General features: G+C 53.0%; 1 protein-coding gene across 20 annotated transcripts in view; it reads right to left on the bottom strand.

The window, feature by feature from the left end:
• The window catches only part of ARHGAP39 (Rho GTPase activating protein 39), a 157,365-nt gene that overhangs the window by 13,213 nt on the left and 126,336 nt on the right, over window positions 1-17,816 (bottom strand). For 11 of the 20 annotated variants that reach the window (XM_078352785.1, XM_035277033.3, XM_078352790.1 and 8 more), the window contains 3 exons: window positions 11,677-11,760; window positions 5,228-6,590; window positions 3,329-3,890 (listed from right to left, as the gene is read on the bottom strand). In XM_078352785.1, the coding sequence (XP_078208911.1) occupies window positions 3,329-3,890; window positions 5,228-6,590; window positions 11,677-11,760 (2,009 nt within the window). Of the gene's footprint in view, window positions 1-3,328; window positions 3,915-5,227; window positions 6,591-11,676; window positions 11,761-11,869; window positions 12,035-17,816 lie in introns of all 20 variants that reach the window. The other 9 variants (XM_035277026.3, XM_035277029.3, XM_054246795.2 and 6 more) reach the window with 3 other exon arrangements.

The raw sequence follows: 17,816 nt of genomic DNA, 5'->3' as shown, positions 1-17,816 counted from the left end.
AGCAATCTTCCTGTCTCAGCCTCCCAAGTAGTTGGGACCACAAGCAGGCACCACCACACCTGGCTAATTTCCTTTTTTAAATTTTTCATAAAGACAAGGTCTCACGGCCGGGTGCGGTGGCTCACGCCTGTAATCCCAGCACTTTGGGACACTGAGGTGGATGGATAATTGAGGTCAGGAGTTTGAGATCAGCCTGACCAACATGGAGAAACCCCGTCTCTACTAAAAATACAAAATTAGTTGGGTGTGGTGGTACATGTCTGCAATCCCAGCTACTCAGGGGGCTGAGGCAGGAGAATTGCTTGAACCTGGGAGGTGAAGGCTGCGGTGAGCCTAGATCACGTCATTGCACTCAAGCCTGGGCAACAAGAGTGAAACTCAATCTCAAAAAAAAGACAGGGTCTCACTTTGCTGCCCAGGCTGGTCTGAAACTTCAGGCTCAAGGGATCCTCTTGCCTCAACCCAAAGTGCTGGGATACAGGTGTGAGACACTGTGCCTGGCTGGGCCTGTCTTTCTGAGCAGCAGCCAGCACCTGCATATGACAGGTGGCACCTCATAGAGACAAGAGGCTGACTGGAGAGGGTATGAGGCCCATTTGGGCAAGGATGGCCACCTTGTATACAGAAGCCTCTCTTCTGGGCTCAGGCCAATCAGGGACCCTGACAGACGAACCTAGGAGTGGTTCTTGGGGCTGGAGATGGCATTCTGGCTGTGAGGGTGGCCATGGTACCACAGCCTAGATGTGGGCCACCTGCCAGTAGGACCACACAGATCCCAGGCCCACTGTCACTCCAACCCATACAGTGCTCTTGGCCTTCATGGGCCTTCCTTGGCAGAGCTCTGAAGCCATGGAAACCCAGGTTGGACCCTGATTCCTTTTTCCATGTAGGCTTGGACCCTGCAGGTGTAAGACATGAGGACAAAAGCACACCAGCCTGTGTGTGAAGAGCAGCAGCCTGGGGCACAAACTCCCAGGAAGCCCCAGCCACACACTGGCTAGTCAGCTGGCCCAAGATGGGCCCAAGGAACCTCAGGCCTTTGTCTGGTTATCTGTCTCCTGGCCCTTCTCTTAGGTACCCACTGTGGCTGCATGCTGTGCTAAGCAGCGGAGGCTCAGCTCCACAGCTTCCAGCTCAGGCAGGACGTTTCTAGGCCCCTTTGGAAGAGGCCGAGGAGGTGAGCTATGATGCTAATAGGAACACAGTCCCTACGACTCCACCTGTTTCTTGAAGGGCCCAAAACCAGGAACGGAGTTCACAGGTCAGCCCAGCCTGCCTGGCTCCCTGCTCTGGTCCTCTACACACCAGGAGTCTGGGCCACCTGCCAAGCTCTGCCTTTGCTGTGATCTTGTGCTGAAAAGTCCATGTCAGGTAAAACCACATGGCTTCCAAAATCTCCGCACAAACAGCTGACGGGCTGGGTGGTGCCGATACCCAACACACTGTCCCCAGGACTGTCCCACTGCCCTGTGGCCCCCACCCTGCCTCTGTGTGCCCATAGCAGCATTAGATTTCCTCACCTGGGCTGGGGGTGATGGAGTGAGGCCCAGCAAGGCCCCGATCAGGAGCTCAATCTCTGCAGAGGCAAAGGCCAGACAAGGGTGGGCTCTCACTGGCACAGAGCAGAGTATGGCATGTCTCACCTGGAGCACGTGCACACCTGTGTATGTGCATGCATGTGCATGTGTATTCATGTGCAGTTTTGGGTGTGTGCATGTGCAAACGTTCATGTGTGTGCATATGTTCATGTGTGTGAACGTGTGGGTGTGTGCACATGCTTGTGAGCGTGTGCACATGTTCGTGTGTGGGTTTATGCATGTGCGTGCGTGCACAAGTGTTCATGCAATGTTTATTATTAATTAAACAGGATTATAGGACCAACTTGGTAGAAATGGGCAGAGCAAATGCAGGCATCGTCCCAAATTCTTTACACTCAGCCTGCCAGACCTTCCTGGGAGGGGTTTCCAGATGAGACTCCTTTTGCCATAAATCCAAATATCTCTTCATGCTTATATGCATTTTGATGCGGGAATTAGATGCTCTGTGTGTGCGGATGTCAGAGTATTTATTGATAGTTAAAATTTCATGTCCCTGGATTGATGTTTGTGCATCGGGACAAATGACTAGTGTCTTGAAGGTAGTTTGAACAGGTGTAGGGTAAAGATTATTTAACACCAAGTTCTGCTTTCTGTCTTTAGTTCTCCAGGAAACAAGAAATCAAATCTCCAGGGACTATCCAGGTGGGAAATGGAAATAAATGATAAACATACGAATACAAAAAAAAAAAAAAAAAAGTGTTTATGTGCATACATGTGTGCGTGCGCATGCATGTGTTTGTGCACGTGAGCATGTTGACATGTTCGTGTGCACACGTGGGTGTGTGCATATGCGTGCCTGTGTGCACGGGTTCATGTGCATGCATGTGCGCATGTGTGCACATGTGAGCCTGTGTGCCTGTTTGTGCGTGTGTGCACATGTTCATGTGCGTGCATGCATATGCATGCAAGCATGTGTGCACGTGTTCATGCTCGTACGTGCCTGTATATGTGTGAGCATGTGTGCCCACATATTCGTGTGCATGTGCGTGTGCATCTGTGTGCATGTCTGGACATCAGTTCTGTGGCTGTGCCCTGTAGACACCCACGATGTGAGGTAGAGGGTGGCTTGCTGCAGACACGCCTGCCCAGGTGATGGCACCATGGCGTGGGCCCAGGACACCTTAAGTATTGCCTTGGAGAGCCCTGGGCACACTCTGGCCTCCCATGTTGCCCCAGGCAGGCACCAGGGTGACGATGGCTCCAACTTACAACCCCATGGGGCAGCTTTGGGACAGCTCAGGTGCTGTATGACCTGCCTGTGAGCCACTGCCATTGTGCTCCTGCCTGCTCACAGGAGCCTTCTGCCAGGACCATGCCCAAAACAGGCAGCCTGGGTCTTGCCAGCGTAGTAACCCCTCCAGGCCGAAGGCAGGTGGAGCAGGCATGCAGGGGCCTGATCGTAGCTGCTCTGCTCTTGGCCTCTTTGTGCCTGCCTTTGCCAGGGAGCGGGACCGGCCATGGTGGGCTTGGTGTAGAGTGGACGCAGCCATCGAGGCCCTATGCTTCATGTCTGCCAGGGCTCCAGGGTTCTTCACCTCGGTGCAGAGGTGGGGCTCTAGGAAGAGGCCCACATCCAGCAGAGGCCCCGGGTGTGTGGTGTTTCAGATGTGTGTGGAGCCATAGCCCTGTGCTGGGGGCTGCCAGGGACTCACCAGGTGCTGCTCAGCACAGCAGGAGCCCTCTCTACTGCCCTTACCTGAGCAGGTGGCAGAGCCTGAGCAACGCCTTACCTTTGGTGTCATTGACTGGATCCATGTGCCGGTAGATATACCCTTCCAGGTAGGAGTGGAACTTGGGAGTGGGAGGGAAAAAGGCCAGGCAGATGGCCATGAGCTCCCAGCCACGGGCCAGGCTCTCCAGGCGGAAGTTCTCGGTGGTCTGCCGGCACAGCTGGATGTAGAGCTCATCCCGCAGGCCCTGCACGCTCCAGCCCTTGGTGGCGACCTCCAGGGCCACGTGTAGCGGGTCGGCCTTGGCCCGCCGGTCGCCCATGTACATCTGGATCAGCTTGAAGAGCTCACAGGCCTCCTTCTTCACATGCCGGTCACTGGTCACGATCATGGGCTTCTTGATGGACTCGCTGCTCCAGGCCAGCATGTTGGCAATGGACACCTTCCGCCGGAAGAGGCCCTGCGTGTGCTTATTGAAGTGCTTGGAGGCCCAGTTCTCGATGTCGGTCTCCGAGGAGGGCTTGCGCAGAGTGAAGGTGGGGAAGACGCAGCTGGAGCTGGGCATGCCGCTGCGGCTTTGCCGGCTGCTCTCAAACTGGGCACAGGCACCAAGGTCCTCAGACTGAGAAGGACAAACCGGGCTGGGCTGTTAGGGGGAGGGAGAGGGCCAGGCAGATGGGCCCACTGGGCCATAGCCCCGAGAAGTGTGAGCCGGGACCCCACCAGAGCCAGCCAGGCGAGAGGCACCGTCTGCTCACCACAAGGTTGCCTGAGGTGGTGACAAGACCCAGGGAGCCCTGCCTGTCCACAGAGGCAGCCAGGGCACCAGAGCCCTGCACTCTTCGGGTGAGGCAGGGCGGCTGGAGTAGCACTGCTGTTGGGTGACCCAGATGACCTGGCTGAGGGTGAGGTGGGAGGAAGAAGAGCACCCACTAGCATCCTTGGGGGGCTGACCTCATTCTGCTGCCCGCCGAGGAAGTGTCAGTGTCCTCGTTCAGACACGGAAGGCTGCAGTTCATACCAGGTGAAGGTGCCATCTGGTTCCCAATCCCTCACTCCTGGGACCCCAGGCCCTTACTCCAGCCTTCACCCCAGGCCGACCTCCAGGAGGCCCCTCTCTGGCTACTGCTCTCAGAGGACCCTGCTCTGCACCCCAGGCCTCTCTGCCCTCTTTCCTGCCTGTCCTCTTGTCCTCCTGCATCTTGAGCAGTGGACAAAAGCACAAACTGGAAACTGCCCTGAGCTCTCCACCCTGGAGGCCATGAAGGCCACCCAGGCTCTTGAGGCCTCCCCACCCCAGGAAGCAATCTGGGTTCTTCCTCCCGCCACTGGCCCTCAGACGCTAGGCCTGCCCTCTGCCTTGGCTTCCTGTGTCTGTAGCAGACTGGTGTGAAAGGCCAGGGTAGGGAGATTAGAACAAGTGCACGTGGCCTCCGTGGGATCCAGCCTCCAGCCCAGCTCCAGCCACCCAGTGAGGAACCTGTGAGGCCTTGGGCTGTGTGCAACATCCCAGAATTCACGGGGCGTCCAGCCTCTCAGCAGCTCTTCCTACCAGAGGGAGCCTTGGGGACTGGCTTTAAGAACCACCAGAGAGCCCCTGACACCCTGTCTGCCTGCTCCTCAGGAGCCCAGGCCACAGCACTGGTGGCTGCCACCCTCCCAGTCTGTTGAGGCCTCCTCTGTTCTATGGCTCGAGTCAGGGTGTGGTCTCCTGCTCCCAGGTGCCCTGAGAATGAGGAAGGCACTGCCAGGGTACCCCCAGAAGCCCACACCCCACAAGGGACTCCTTGTGGACTCCCGGTTACACCCTGACAGCCTGCTGGAGTGCCCAGGCCGACACCAGGCTTCAGAGCTCTACATGCTGTGTGCACACCCACGACACCAGGTCTTCTGTGCCCAGCCCATGGGGCCCACCCTGACCCCAGGCTCTCCAGCTCAGCCCACCCGCCAGGCCCTCACCTGTGAGGGGTGGAGGTAGGGCTCCGGTGAGGCCAGGTTGGTCTGCACAGAGACGCTCTTCTCCAGCAGGATCTGGGGGAAGCCAAGCTTCTCGAAAGTGCCCCTCCTCCAGTGCTTGTTCTCCTGCTGGGCCAGCGCCTCGTCCTCGCTGAAGGCGCGCACCACCGGCCCGGGCATGGGCAGTGGCAGGGCGCCGTCGCTCTCGTAGCCAGAGCCGTCCTGCTGGGAGTCCCAGCTGCTCCTCTGCTTCATGTGGAAGTGGGCCTGCTGCGCCTCCCAGGCCAGCCGAGCCTGAGCCAGGAAGGGCTCGGCCGCGCCCCGCGCCGCATCAGCCTCACCTTCCGCTCGCTTTAGCGGGGCGAGGCTGGTCCCGCATGGGGGCTGTTCCTCGGCCAGCGGCTGCTCAACAAGCAAGTCCCCGGGGCCCTCGGTGGGGGTGGCGCTGGCGGCTTGGCACAGAGAGGGCTTTCTGCTCTTTCGCTTGCGCGTGCCCGGGGAGTAGCCTGTGGAGGACAGAGTGTCCTGCTGGCTGGACCAGGACATGGCGTCCTCCTGGGCCTGTGGCAGCGGCGTGGGCGGTTGGCTGTGCCGCAGCTCAGGCCCCTCCATCGTGCTGTAGTCTCCGGATTTGACGCCCAGGCGCTGGTCCCTCAGCAGGCAGGGGCTGGGCTGCAGCGAGTAGGTGCCGCCGCCCGGGTTGGGCGCGTACTTGTGCCGAGGTCCACCGCGCAGCTTGGGGCTGGAGCCCGCCTGCTCAACGTAGACCAGCTGCCGCACGTACTCCTTGCCCGCGGGACTGTACTCCAGGCTCAGGAAGCGCTCGGGGCACTTCTGCCTGGTAAGCACCAGCTGCTGGCAGGGCGAGGGGGGCCCCTGCTTGTTGGGCTGAAGGAATGGCCGGGGCTTGCGGCCTGGCGACCGCTGGGGAGAGCCGACCTGGTAGCCCCCGCCTGCCTCGAACTGCACGTCCATGGGGGGCTCATCATAGATGGGGGCCTGGTATTCTACTGGGGGCTCCTCGTAGAGCGGAGGCTCATAGCCGTAGCGCGGGGAGGAGGGCTGCGAATCCCCGGAGGGCTTTCGCGGCTGGGCCAGCAGCGGGGAGCTGCTCCCGGGGAGCTCGGCCCTCTTCAGGAATGGTGACGGCCTCCTCTCTGGGAAGAAGATGGTGCCGTCAGCCTCTGGGGCGAAGGTCTGTAGGCTGGGCGAGTGCTGGCTGCCAGAGGGTCTGCGGGAGCGGACCCCGGAGGGGCCATCTGGGGTGTAGCCATTGCCCTGGGCGGCGAGAAAGCTGGGCTCACGGTCAGCGACCTTGATGAGCATGCGCTCTTTGGCGCCTGAGTTCCACCGCAGCGAGGAGGTCCTGCAGGGGTGGACGCGCACAGGTGACTAACTACCTGCCTGCTGCTTCTGGGCACGCCCCACACTTTCAGGGGCTGCAGGTGGCGGCTCCCACGAACTCTCTGTTGTACACCTTCCACACTAGGGCCCTGTGCCCTGGAGACCCTCACACCTGCCTGGCCCCCAGCCCCTTAGCCCTCCCTCTGCGGCTCTCCTGCCTGGAGCTGCCGCCCACGACCAGGCATCTGTCTGCTTTCATCCCAGCCCCTGACCAGGCACAGAGCTGCTTCTGTAACTAGAACCCAGGGCAGCCCTGCCAGGGCCCTCTTACTGTGGATGCTGGGCAGATGTCTTCTGAGCTGCCTGAGCCACAGGGCAGGCCTGGACCCTGTGTTCCTGCTGAGTGGTGGCACTGGACCAGTCTCAGCGGGTCCAGGTGAGCCCACCAGGAGCAGGGTACAATACCAGTGTCCCAGGGCCCCATTTTCCAACTGGTGGCTCCTGTGAGCTCCAAAAAGACTAACTGTCCTCCCCTGACCCTGCCCCAGTCACCACGCTCACTCCAACATCTGCAGGTGTCCCACTAACACCCGCACCTGGCTAAGGGCACCACAGTTCCTGGAGTCATGATGTATGCGTCCTCACCAGTCCCCCCAACCCAGTGCATGAGCCCCACTTGCTTATCTGCAACATGGGAGACCCTGCCCTGGGCAGCAACGCAGGGCGGAAATGTGGACATGATGCCCACACGTGCTCTGCCCTGACGGCCCAAGGTTAGCACTGGTCCTGTGTCCACAGCTGTGCCTGGGTGACAGAGTGAGACCCTGTCTAAAAAAACTAAATAAATAAAAATAAAAAGAACCCCAGGAATTTGACCAGGCATGGTGGCTCACATCTGTAATCCCAGCACTTGGGGAGGCTGTGGCAGGAGGATCACTTGAAGCCAGGAGTTTGAGACCAGCCTGGACAACACGGTGAGACCTCATCTTTAAACAAACAACCACAAAAGTAGAAACCCCACACATTTTAAGCCAGTTGTGTCCCTCTGATTGAGGTGGGGTCTTTCTGGACAAGGCCATACTCCCCATTGCCTGGGGGGTTGGTGAGGTGAGGCCAGGAAGACATGGGACCCCCTGACCTGCTGGCCATGGAGCGATCTGTTTCAGAATGCTGGGCCATGGGACCGCTTGGCATGGCCATAGCACCCAGGTGAGAAGTCAGGGAAGCAGCCGGGGGCAGAGTGCAGGTGCCTATTCCTGGGATTTCTGTCTGTGGCTGCTGGAGGCTGCTCCCAGCTTGACAACAGGGACCAGCCAGGCAGCATGGACGGTGGCAGCCAGTGTGGCAGGGGCCACAAAACTCTGAGGGCCAGGTGTGGAGTCAGCCCCTCCATGGCCTGGGATGCTAAACGGTGAAGGGCTCCGGACTTTGGGAGATCTGGGGTTGAACTCCAGTCTGTTGTTCTGTGGCTGCAAGGCTTGGATTTCACTTAACATCTTTCTGCCTCAGTTTCCTCCTTAGTTATGATGAAGATTCAACAAAACAATGTGCATGTAGTAAGGCCCTGAGCTCAGCACTGACACAGAAAACCCTCAGTAAATGCAAAGCATGTTTTGAAAACTGCACTTCTTTTTACCTCTTGACACGCCTTAGGCCTGGGCCAGGCCTGGGGAAGGGCTTGGCAGATGGTCTCAGCACAGGTTGCCCTGCCATGGCCCTAGGGAGGCACTTTTCCACTGCCAGTCTAGGGTCACTGAGGGAGGGCAGGGGGCTGGCAGGCTGCCAAGAGGGTGAGGTAAGTGTGAGGAGAGGTGAGAGCAAGGAAAAGGCTTGCTGGTCAGATGTGACCTCACAGTCACCTGTGTTCCCTCCAGGCCTGACCCTGCCAGGCTGCCCCTACTGCCATCCCTGCTGTGGTCTCTTGATACCCCTGAGTGCTGGGATCAAGCTGGTGAGTTTTTTTTTTCTATCGCAATACACAGAGAACACCAGAAGCAATGTGCTTTTACCAGGCTGAGGTAATAGTACAGCTTTCACTGTATCTCGGGGCTGGGTCAGCAGCTCCCTGGCTTTTGTTTATAATTTATTTTTTTTCCTGAGTGAATTGAGCTCATGTAGTTTATATCACAGGGACTTTATTTCTTGCCACCCCACATGGCACCACACTGGTCCATTATGCTGGTGGCACGCTTGTGAAAGGAAGCACCAGGCATGCTCTGGGGGCAGAGTGGAGCCTCCAAGGCCTCCTGAGCCCAGCAGGCCTGGCTGGCTCGAATCTGTTTTTTTTTTTTAAAGATGGAGTCTTGCTCTGTCACCAGGCTGGAGTGCAGTGGTGCAATCTCGGCTCACTGCAACCTCCGCCTCCTGGGTTCAAGCAGTTCTTCCACCTCAGCCTCCCGAGTAGCTAGGACCACAGGCGCATGCCACCATGTCTGGCTAATTTTTTTGTATTTTTAGTAGAGGTGGGGTTTCACCATGTTGGCCAGGATGGTCTTGATCTCTTGACCTTGTGTTCCACCTGCCTCAGCCTCCCAAAGTGCTGGGATTACAGCCGTGAGCTACTGTGCCCAGCCACATCTGTTCTGCTCTCAGCCTCTGTGGAGCTGGCGTGGGGCTGGACACCAGCTCTCCTCCCACTTCCCAGAAGCATCCACATTGCTGTGGCAGCTCACACCCAGGCCTCCAGCATGTCCAGAGGGAAGCTTCACTCCGGACATGGGAGTCCAGAGTGGGAGTGCAGGTTGGTTGAGGGCAGGACCTCCTAGGAGCTATAGAGGGACCCTGGCACACTCAGCACTCCACCCCAGGAGATGTCAGCACCATCTGTAATTGTGCTCAGCTTGGTGCATGGCAGGTCCTCTCACTGGCTCCCCAAGGAAGTTAAGTTCCCTCTTTCCAGAAGCCCTAGATCACAGGAAGAACTGGCTTGGCAGATTCAGCTGGACGCCTGCTCTTAGGCAGCTGAATCTACAAGTGTCAATCTGGCAAGTTTGAGTCCCCCTCCACATATCATTAGAACACATAGAGGTGGCAGGTTTCAGCAAAAAGGACAGAGAACGTCTCAGGACAGGGTCCGGCTGTCCACTTCCCCCCACTGCTCTACCCTCCCAGCTAAACATGCATGCATCACCCCAGGGCACAGAACCCCTTGGAGGCAGTGTTCTGCTGCTACACACTGGCAGGCCTCCCTCATCCCCCTGTGGGTCCAGCCTCTTCTTCCAGACACCACTGGACCTCTGTCCCAAGGTCACAGCGACAGGATGACAGTGACAAGTGAGGGACGTGAGGAGGGGCTGAGCTGTCTGGTGTGAAGCAGCCCCCAACAGGTCACTGGAGGAGGCCAGGCTGCCACCACCACACTGGCCAAGGGCCAGGGATCGCCCTCAGGGATGCACTGCACTACTCAGAGCAGACACTGGGTTGGGCTGGCCGATGCAGTGGCAAGGCCTCTCCTCCCTACCAGGTGCAGAGGGAGCCTGATGCCCCCACACAGAGCTCCATGTGGGCTATGTCTCCTGCCAGCCATTAGCCTATGGCCTAGAGGTAGGCTAGACACAGCTGCTGGCCCTGTGTCAGGGGCCTGGCCAGCACATGGACACACCCATGGTCTGAACAGGGATCCTCAGTGGCTGAATCGTCAGCCAGCTGAAAGGTGCCAGCATGAGAGGGGCTGAAGGCGCAACAGAGGCCAGGACCTTCGTGGAGACCAGGCCCTGATGTGTCAGCTCATGTGGCCAAAGGTGGCCGAGCCACCAGAGTATCCCTGCAGGTGTGAGGGGCAGGATGCTGGGGCGGGCTTACCTTGGCAACTCACCCCCCACCTGACATCTCCAGAGAGACCCAGATGGTCCTCCTCACCACATGTGGGACACCTGTTTCCCTGAAAGCTCTGTGGGTGCCGAAGATGAGGTCAGAGTTACCGCCAGTGAGTCAGGCCCTTGATTCTGGGGGAGAATGGCATGGCATCCTGGGAATGGCAGAGCTGAGGCAGTGCTTGGCAACCAAAGACCAGGTGGTCACATGTCACCATGAAGATGCAGTTGTGTTGGTCCACTAAGCACATGCTGGGTCCACAGGAGCTCCAAGGCTGTTGATCACAGCCGGGACCTCATCTGCCACAGTGGGGTGGTCCTTCCGCCTGTGGGCTCTGTCACTCTGCAGTGACCACCAATTCAGCTGCCCAGACCGTCCCACTGATGAGGAAGTGGAAGCTCGGGAAGGCTATAAAACCTGCCCTCAATAGCTGACTTCTGTCTCAGAATTAAGAAAAAAAAAAAACCTGCCCTTCATTAAACTGCCACACTGCTGGGACCAAGGCAGGCTCTGATTCCCTCCCACAACCCTGATGTTCAACAAATACAAACGTAAGAAGCAAGCCATTACCACTTCCAAGCTCCAGCTGTTCAATCGTCTGTGCAAACTGCCAGAGCCCACAGGCCTTCTAGCTCCTCCCCAGCACCACGGTGCTCTTGGGTGTCCATGCTGTGGATACCCACCCCCTACAGAAACAGCAGCTGGCCCTGGTCCTGCAACCCCACAGCACACTGGTCACCGCCCAGCCAAGGAGGAGAAATCCAGGTGCCTTCCCCTCCCGAGACACCTGGTAGGACACAGGGAGGGCCCTGCCCACCCAACATGAAGGCAGTAGGGTCTTGATGGGGGTCTCCAGAACCTTCCAGCAGTCTGTGAGGCTGACCCAGGACTACTGTAAGCCAAAGCCCACCCCTCCGCTGTGACTAGTGCCAACCTTCCAGATGGGCCTGCCACGTGCTTTGGCATGTGTGGCCTGAGCTGCCAGGGGCGGACTTAACTAAGGACCCGTCAGCGCTCTGCTGCTCCACCAGGGGCTGAGGGAAGCGCCATAGGCTCCAGGCTGCCTAAGTCAGGCAGAGACAAGATTCCCAGATAGGGGCTGCCAATGGGCCTCAGGCAGCTCTAAGGGGCTTCTGCCCAGGCCCCCGGCACCGCAGCCTCCATGGCCTTTCCAGCTCTGGGTCTATGGCATTGCCCCCGTGTGCCACACACCTCCCACTCGCAGTTAACCCAGCTCACTGAGGAAGCCACCCTCCCATTAGCAAACAGGGCCACACCTGAGAAATGAGTTCTACCTGTAGTGAAGAAGCTGGCCATCCGCACTGTAATCCCGGTAAATCTCATAGTCCTTCTCAAGGAACACTCCTGGTGGTGAAGAACTGAAATACAGTAAAATAAAAGAGGCATGAACATAAGGGCAGTCACTGAAAAATATGGCACATTTACAATAACCGGCCTTTCCTCAACTTAAGAACATGGCATTGCCACCTCAATTTCCTGGGAATGACCTGGTTCCTGCCCACTGTGCTCTTCATCTTCTGCCCTGAGCCCACCTCCTTCCATCAGGGACACACCACTGTGGCCCATCCAGAGGTCAGGGGGTGGCTGGGACACCCGGGGTTTCAGAGGCTTGAACCACTGGAGCTGGGGCTGCTGTTCAGAGGGCACAGAGATGGGGTTAGTGAGTATCACAGCTTCCCGACATAAAATGATGACCTGGAAAGGAAGCACGGTTAGAAACACCCTTGGAGACTGTGACTGCTGAAGGTTAGGGACTGGAACACAACAAGTATCTGTGAAATGAATGACTGAGTAGGTGATTGTCCTGATAGATATTCACTTATCAAACTGATAAGTATTTATGATAACAATTCTCAGTAGTCCAGAAGTAGAAGAAAATTTAATCTAATTAAGAATATCCATATTAAACTCAAGGCCTTAATAGTATTTAGTAGCAAAAGGCTGAAAGCACATCATTAGTCTGGGTAAGAATTATCCTTACCACCAATATTTAATACAGTTTTTGAAGTGTTAGTCAATGCAATCAGACAAGAAAAACCCACAAAATATTCCAATATTTGTAAGAGATAAAAATTGTCATCAGTTGTCAGCCTAGAGAAACTAAATGAACTAAGAAACTAGCAGCAGTGCTGAGAGACTTCACTGACCTGCCACTTGCCATCAGAGGCTGTGCTGTGTGGTGGTGACTAGCTGGAAACCAAGCTCACCTTTAGTAAAGCAACAGTAACAACAAAAGTACTAGGCACAGATTAGTAAGGAATGTGTTGTATCAATATGAATAAAACTGTAAAGTTGGGCGCAGTGGCTAACGCCTGTAATCCCACCACTTTTGGAGGCCAAGGTGGGCAGATCACGAGGTCAGGAGTTGGAGACCAGCCTGACCAACATGGTGACACCCCATATTTGCTAAAAATACAAAAATTAGCTGGGTGTGGTGGTAGGCACCTGTAATCCCAGCTACTTGGGAGGCTGAGGCAGGAGAATCGCTTGAACCGGGGAGGCGAAGGTTACAGTGAACTGAGATGGCACCGCTGCACTCCAGCCTGTGCAACAGGGTGAGACTCCATCTCAAAAAAATTAAAATTAAATAAATAAATAAAACTGCAAAGTTTTGTTGAGAGATATAAAGGAAGACTTGAATATGTAACAGGGAAACACACTCCTGGATGGGAAAACTCAATAAACATAAAGATATGACTTCTTTCTAAATTAGTTAATATGCTTAATGTCTTTTTTTAGGAGGCGGGGATGGAGTCTTGTTCTATCGCCCAGGCTGGAGTGCAGTGGTGCAATCTTGATCTCGGCTCACTGCAACCTCCACCTCCTGGGTTCAAGTGATTCTCCTGCTGTGGCCTCCAGAGTAGCTGGACTAAAGGCATCTGCCACTACGCCCGGCTAATTTTTGTATTTTTAGTGGAGATGGGGTTTTGCCATGTTCGTCAAGCTGGTCTCAAATTTCTGATGTCAGGTGATCTACCTGCCTTGACCTGCCAAAGTGCTGTGATTACAGGTGTGAGCTACCACACCAAGCCATGTAATTTGAATAATAATTTCATTCAGCGGTGACAGTAGGGAGCTAAAAAAAAAGCTTCAGCAGGAGTGCTTTTAAAACTTAACAATGTTTGATATGTTCACTCCCTACTCTGCCCCCTGCAAAAAGCCCCATGTAAAAATAGCTGAGAAGTAATCCAGAAAAGATGAGATAAACAGTAATGTAAAGCTATGTAATTAGGCTGGGCACGGTGGCTTATGCCTGTAATCCCAGCACTGTGGGAGGCTGAGGCAGGTGGATCATATGAGGTCAGGAGTTCAAGACCACCCTGACCAGTGTGGCAAAACCTTGTCTCTACTAAGGATACAAAAACTAGCTGGGTACGGTGATGCATGCCTGTGGTCCCAGCTACTCGGGAGGCTAAGGCAAGTGAATTGTTTGAATCTGGGAGGTGGAGGTTGCAGTGAGCTGAGATGGTGCCACTATACTCTAGCCTGGGCAACAGAGCAAGGCTCTGTCTCAAAAAACAAAAAAAGTTTTTAAGTAAGTTGTATAATCAAATGGCAAACAGGCTGGGCGCGGTGACTCATGCCTGTAATCTCAGCACTTTCGGAGGCCAATGTGGGTAGATCACTTGAGGTCAGAGTTCGAGACCAGCCTAGCCAACATGGTGAAACCCCATTTCTACTAAAAATACAAAAAGTAGCCAAGTGTGGTGGGAGGTGCCTATAATTCCAGCTACTTGGGAGGCGGAGGCAGGAGAATCGCTTGGACCCAGGAGACAGAGGTTGCAGTGAGCTGAGATCTTGCTACTGCACTCCAGCCCGGGAGGCAGAACGAGACTGTCTGAAAAACAAAACAAAATAAAAAAACAAATGGCAAATGTTAAAGTTGGCTGGTGGTATCTTCAAATGCCTAATTATGGTACAGAACAATAAGAAATACAGAAAACCATACAGGCAGACACATTTATAATACTGCTGTATCTATATCAGAGCATCATTCCTGCCATTTCTGACTGGCCACCGAAAGATGACTGAGGTCCTGCAAGTGGGTCTTCAGCGTCATGGTCTTGAGGACCAGCGGAGTGTGAGTTATTTTGTTATTGAATTAGATGAGCATCGTGTTCCTTAGGCAGTAATGCTACAGCTGTGCTAAAAGAACACTTTGTCAACATTACTAGAGCAAGTACTCATCACAATAGACTCAACTTTCAAAAATGTCAGAAACATGTTAAACAGAAACAGAAACTCTGAAATGGAATATTTCATCATAGCAGAATTAAATTACTTTACAAAATGAAAATGACCCTTACACTAATGTAAGTTCTAAAGTGGCTCACTTGTTAGCCAACCAAGGAAAACTATTCACTGATGAGAAGTTAAATTACATTATGTTGATTACAGCACCTAAAACTCTGTGTTAGCCGGGTGCGGTGGCTCACACCTGTAATCCGAGCACTTTGGGAGGCTGAGGCGGGTGGATCACGAGGTCAAGAGATAGAGACCATCCTGATCAACATGGTGAAACCCCGTCTCTACTAAAAATACAAAAAATTAGCTGGGCGTGGTGGCGCACGCCTGTAGTCCCAGCTACTCAGGAGGCTGAGGCAGGAGAATTCCCCAAACCCAGGAGGCGGAGGTTGCAGTGAGCCGAGATCACGCCATTGTACACCAGCCTGGGTAACAAGAGCGAAAAACAAAGAAAACCTCTGTGTCAAGAGATGATAAACTTGCTTAAAGACTATTAGCCTTTTGGCAAGAACAGTCGCTTGAGGAGTTGAGGACAGTAAGAGAAGCACAACAGCCCCAGGACTCCAGTGGTTTCCATCCGACTCACTCCAGTGGTTTCCATCAGATTCACTCCAGTAGTTTCCATCAGACTCCAGTGGTTTTCATCGGACTCACTCCAGTGGTTTCTATCAGACTCCAGTGGTTTTCATCGGACTCACTCCAGTGGTTTCCATCAGATTCACTCCAGTGGTTTCCATTGGACTCAGTCCAGTGGTTTCTATCAGATTCACTCCACTGGTTTCCATCAGACTCCAGTGGTTTCCATAGGACTCTAGGGATTTCCTTGGCTCTTGATGAGCTGACAGATGTTACTGCTGCTGCTGTGTTTGAAGGAGTCAATGTTGAGCTTGAGGTGACCAAAGAATTAGCCTCTATCACTTGTCTCTGTGGAACAACTAGAGCACACAGTATTTTCAAATAAGTTGTGAAAATACTAATTCCGTATGATCTGAAGTGGAATCTAAGATGAACTACAACTGATCATGAGAAGAATATACGTGGATCAGAAAAGGCTTACTTAGATACACTCAGGAAGCTTATGAAAACTAAAGATAATGTGAAAATATAAGCCTCTGGTTCCTGTGTTACTCATTAGCAGCTACTTTGTGAAAAATATTTCAATCTATTATGAGTTACTGAAACAGTGGTGTCAACGCGAACTTCATGCACTCTCATGATTTAGCCATCATTAGTTCCATGAATTTTTGTCAGAAATCAATGATGAATAGTTTCACTTTCCTGACCACACAGAAGTTCAACAGCTTAGCAATGGCATCGTTTTACTGTCATGTTTCAGAAAACTCAGGATGAAGACTAACATTTTTTGAATGAGAAAAACTTCCCTCAACCACTATTAAACATTAAAAAGGGCTGGGCACCATGGCTCAGGACTAAAACCCCAATGCCTTAGGAGGCTGAGTTAGGAGAATCACTTGAGGTGAGGATTTCAAGCAAGACCCTATCTCAAAAAAAAAAAAAAAAATTAGCTAGGCACAGTGGCATATGTGTATAGTCCTAGCAGCTCTGGAGGAGGCTCACTGGAGCCCAGGAGTTCAAGGCTGCAGTGAGCTATGATTGCACCACTGCATTCCAGCAACAGAGTGAGATCCTGTCTCTAAAATAATAATAAAAATAAAAGTAAATAAATGCAGGGGGAGGTGGGGAGGGACAGCCTGGGGAGAAATGCCAAATGTGGGTGAAGGGGAGAAGAAAAGCAAAGCACACTGCCATGTGTGTACCTACGCAACTGTCTTGCATACTCTGCTCATGTACCCCAAAACCTATAATCCAATAAAAAATTAAAAAAAAAAAGAAAAAAAAGAAAAAAAAAAAAAAAGTAAATAAATGCAGAATTAATGATTTTGGAAATTAATTTTTGTTGCAGACTTGACATTTTTTAGTAAATTCAACCTACCACTACAAAGCAAATAGTGCTTATATGCGAAACTTATATTGCAGTGAAGTTATTTTGATGACAACTAATGTCTGAATCATAAGTAATGTCAAGCTGCTTTATCTATTTCCCATGCTGTATAAAATTAAAAACAAGAAGTGAGATTTCCATTCCCACACAAATCTGCAGCAGATATATTTTCTGAGCTCAAAATACAGATCCAGCAGAATTTGATAAATGCCTTCCAAATCATATGCACATGGATTAATATCAGTATTTGGCAGTACCTATCTGTGTAAAAAGACATTTTTGCAGATGAAGCATGTAAAATGTCATCACAAATAACAACAGATGAACATCTGCAGTTGTTCTGATAGTTAGGAACACCAATTCCTTTCGGTTTCTCTGAGCAGCAGCACTGGCCCCCGTTGTTCCCTGAGCACACCAAATGCTCTTCCTTCTTTGGACGTGCACTTGGTGCTGCCTCTGCTGGTATAGTTTCCCCTCATATATCACACAAATTTTGCTCACAAGATTTAAGTTCTTGCTCAAAAGGCACTGTATCTCTACCAATAACTTGAAGAAGGAGAAAAAAAGGGAACTGTAACAAGAAAACTCAATCAACTGAACCTAACCCCAAATTGACACAAATAAAAATAGCAGAGAAAGTCGTATTCTATATGTTCAAAAGGCTAGAGAAAAGACTGAACATGTTAAGTACAGACATAAAATATACAAAAAAGAAAGAACCCAATCAAAGTTCTAGCGATAAGCATTACGACATCTGAAATGAAAAATACACTGGGGCTGGGCATGGAGGCTCATGCCTATAATCCTAGTGCTTTGAGAAGCTGAAGGTGGGAGGATCACTTGAGGCCATGAGTCTGAGACCAGCCTGGGCAACATAGTGAGATCTCTTAAAAAAAAAAATTGGCCAGGCGTGATGGCTCATGCCTGTAATCCCAGCTCTTTGGGAGGCCGAGGCGGGCAGATCACCTAAGGTCAGAAGTTCAAGACCAGCTTGACCAATATGATGAAACCCCGTCTCTACTAAAAAATATAAAAATTAGAGCTGGGCATGGTGGCATGTGCCTGTAATCCCAGCTACTCAGGAGGCTGAGGCAGGAGAATTGTCTGAACCCAGGGGGCAGAGGTTGCGGTGAGCCGAGATCACGCCATTGCACTCCAGCCTGGGTAACAAGAGCGAAACTCCGTCTCAAAAAAAAAAAAAAAAAA

Source organism: Callithrix jacchus, chromosome 16, assembly GCF_049354715.1.
Source record: "Callithrix jacchus isolate 240 chromosome 16, calJac240_pri, whole genome shotgun sequence".
Classification (NCBI taxonomy): domain Eukaryota; kingdom Metazoa; phylum Chordata; class Mammalia; order Primates; family Cebidae; genus Callithrix; species Callithrix jacchus.
The sequence above is the reverse complement of the archived record's forward strand: the minus strand, read 5'-3'. Positions and strand labels throughout refer to the sequence as shown.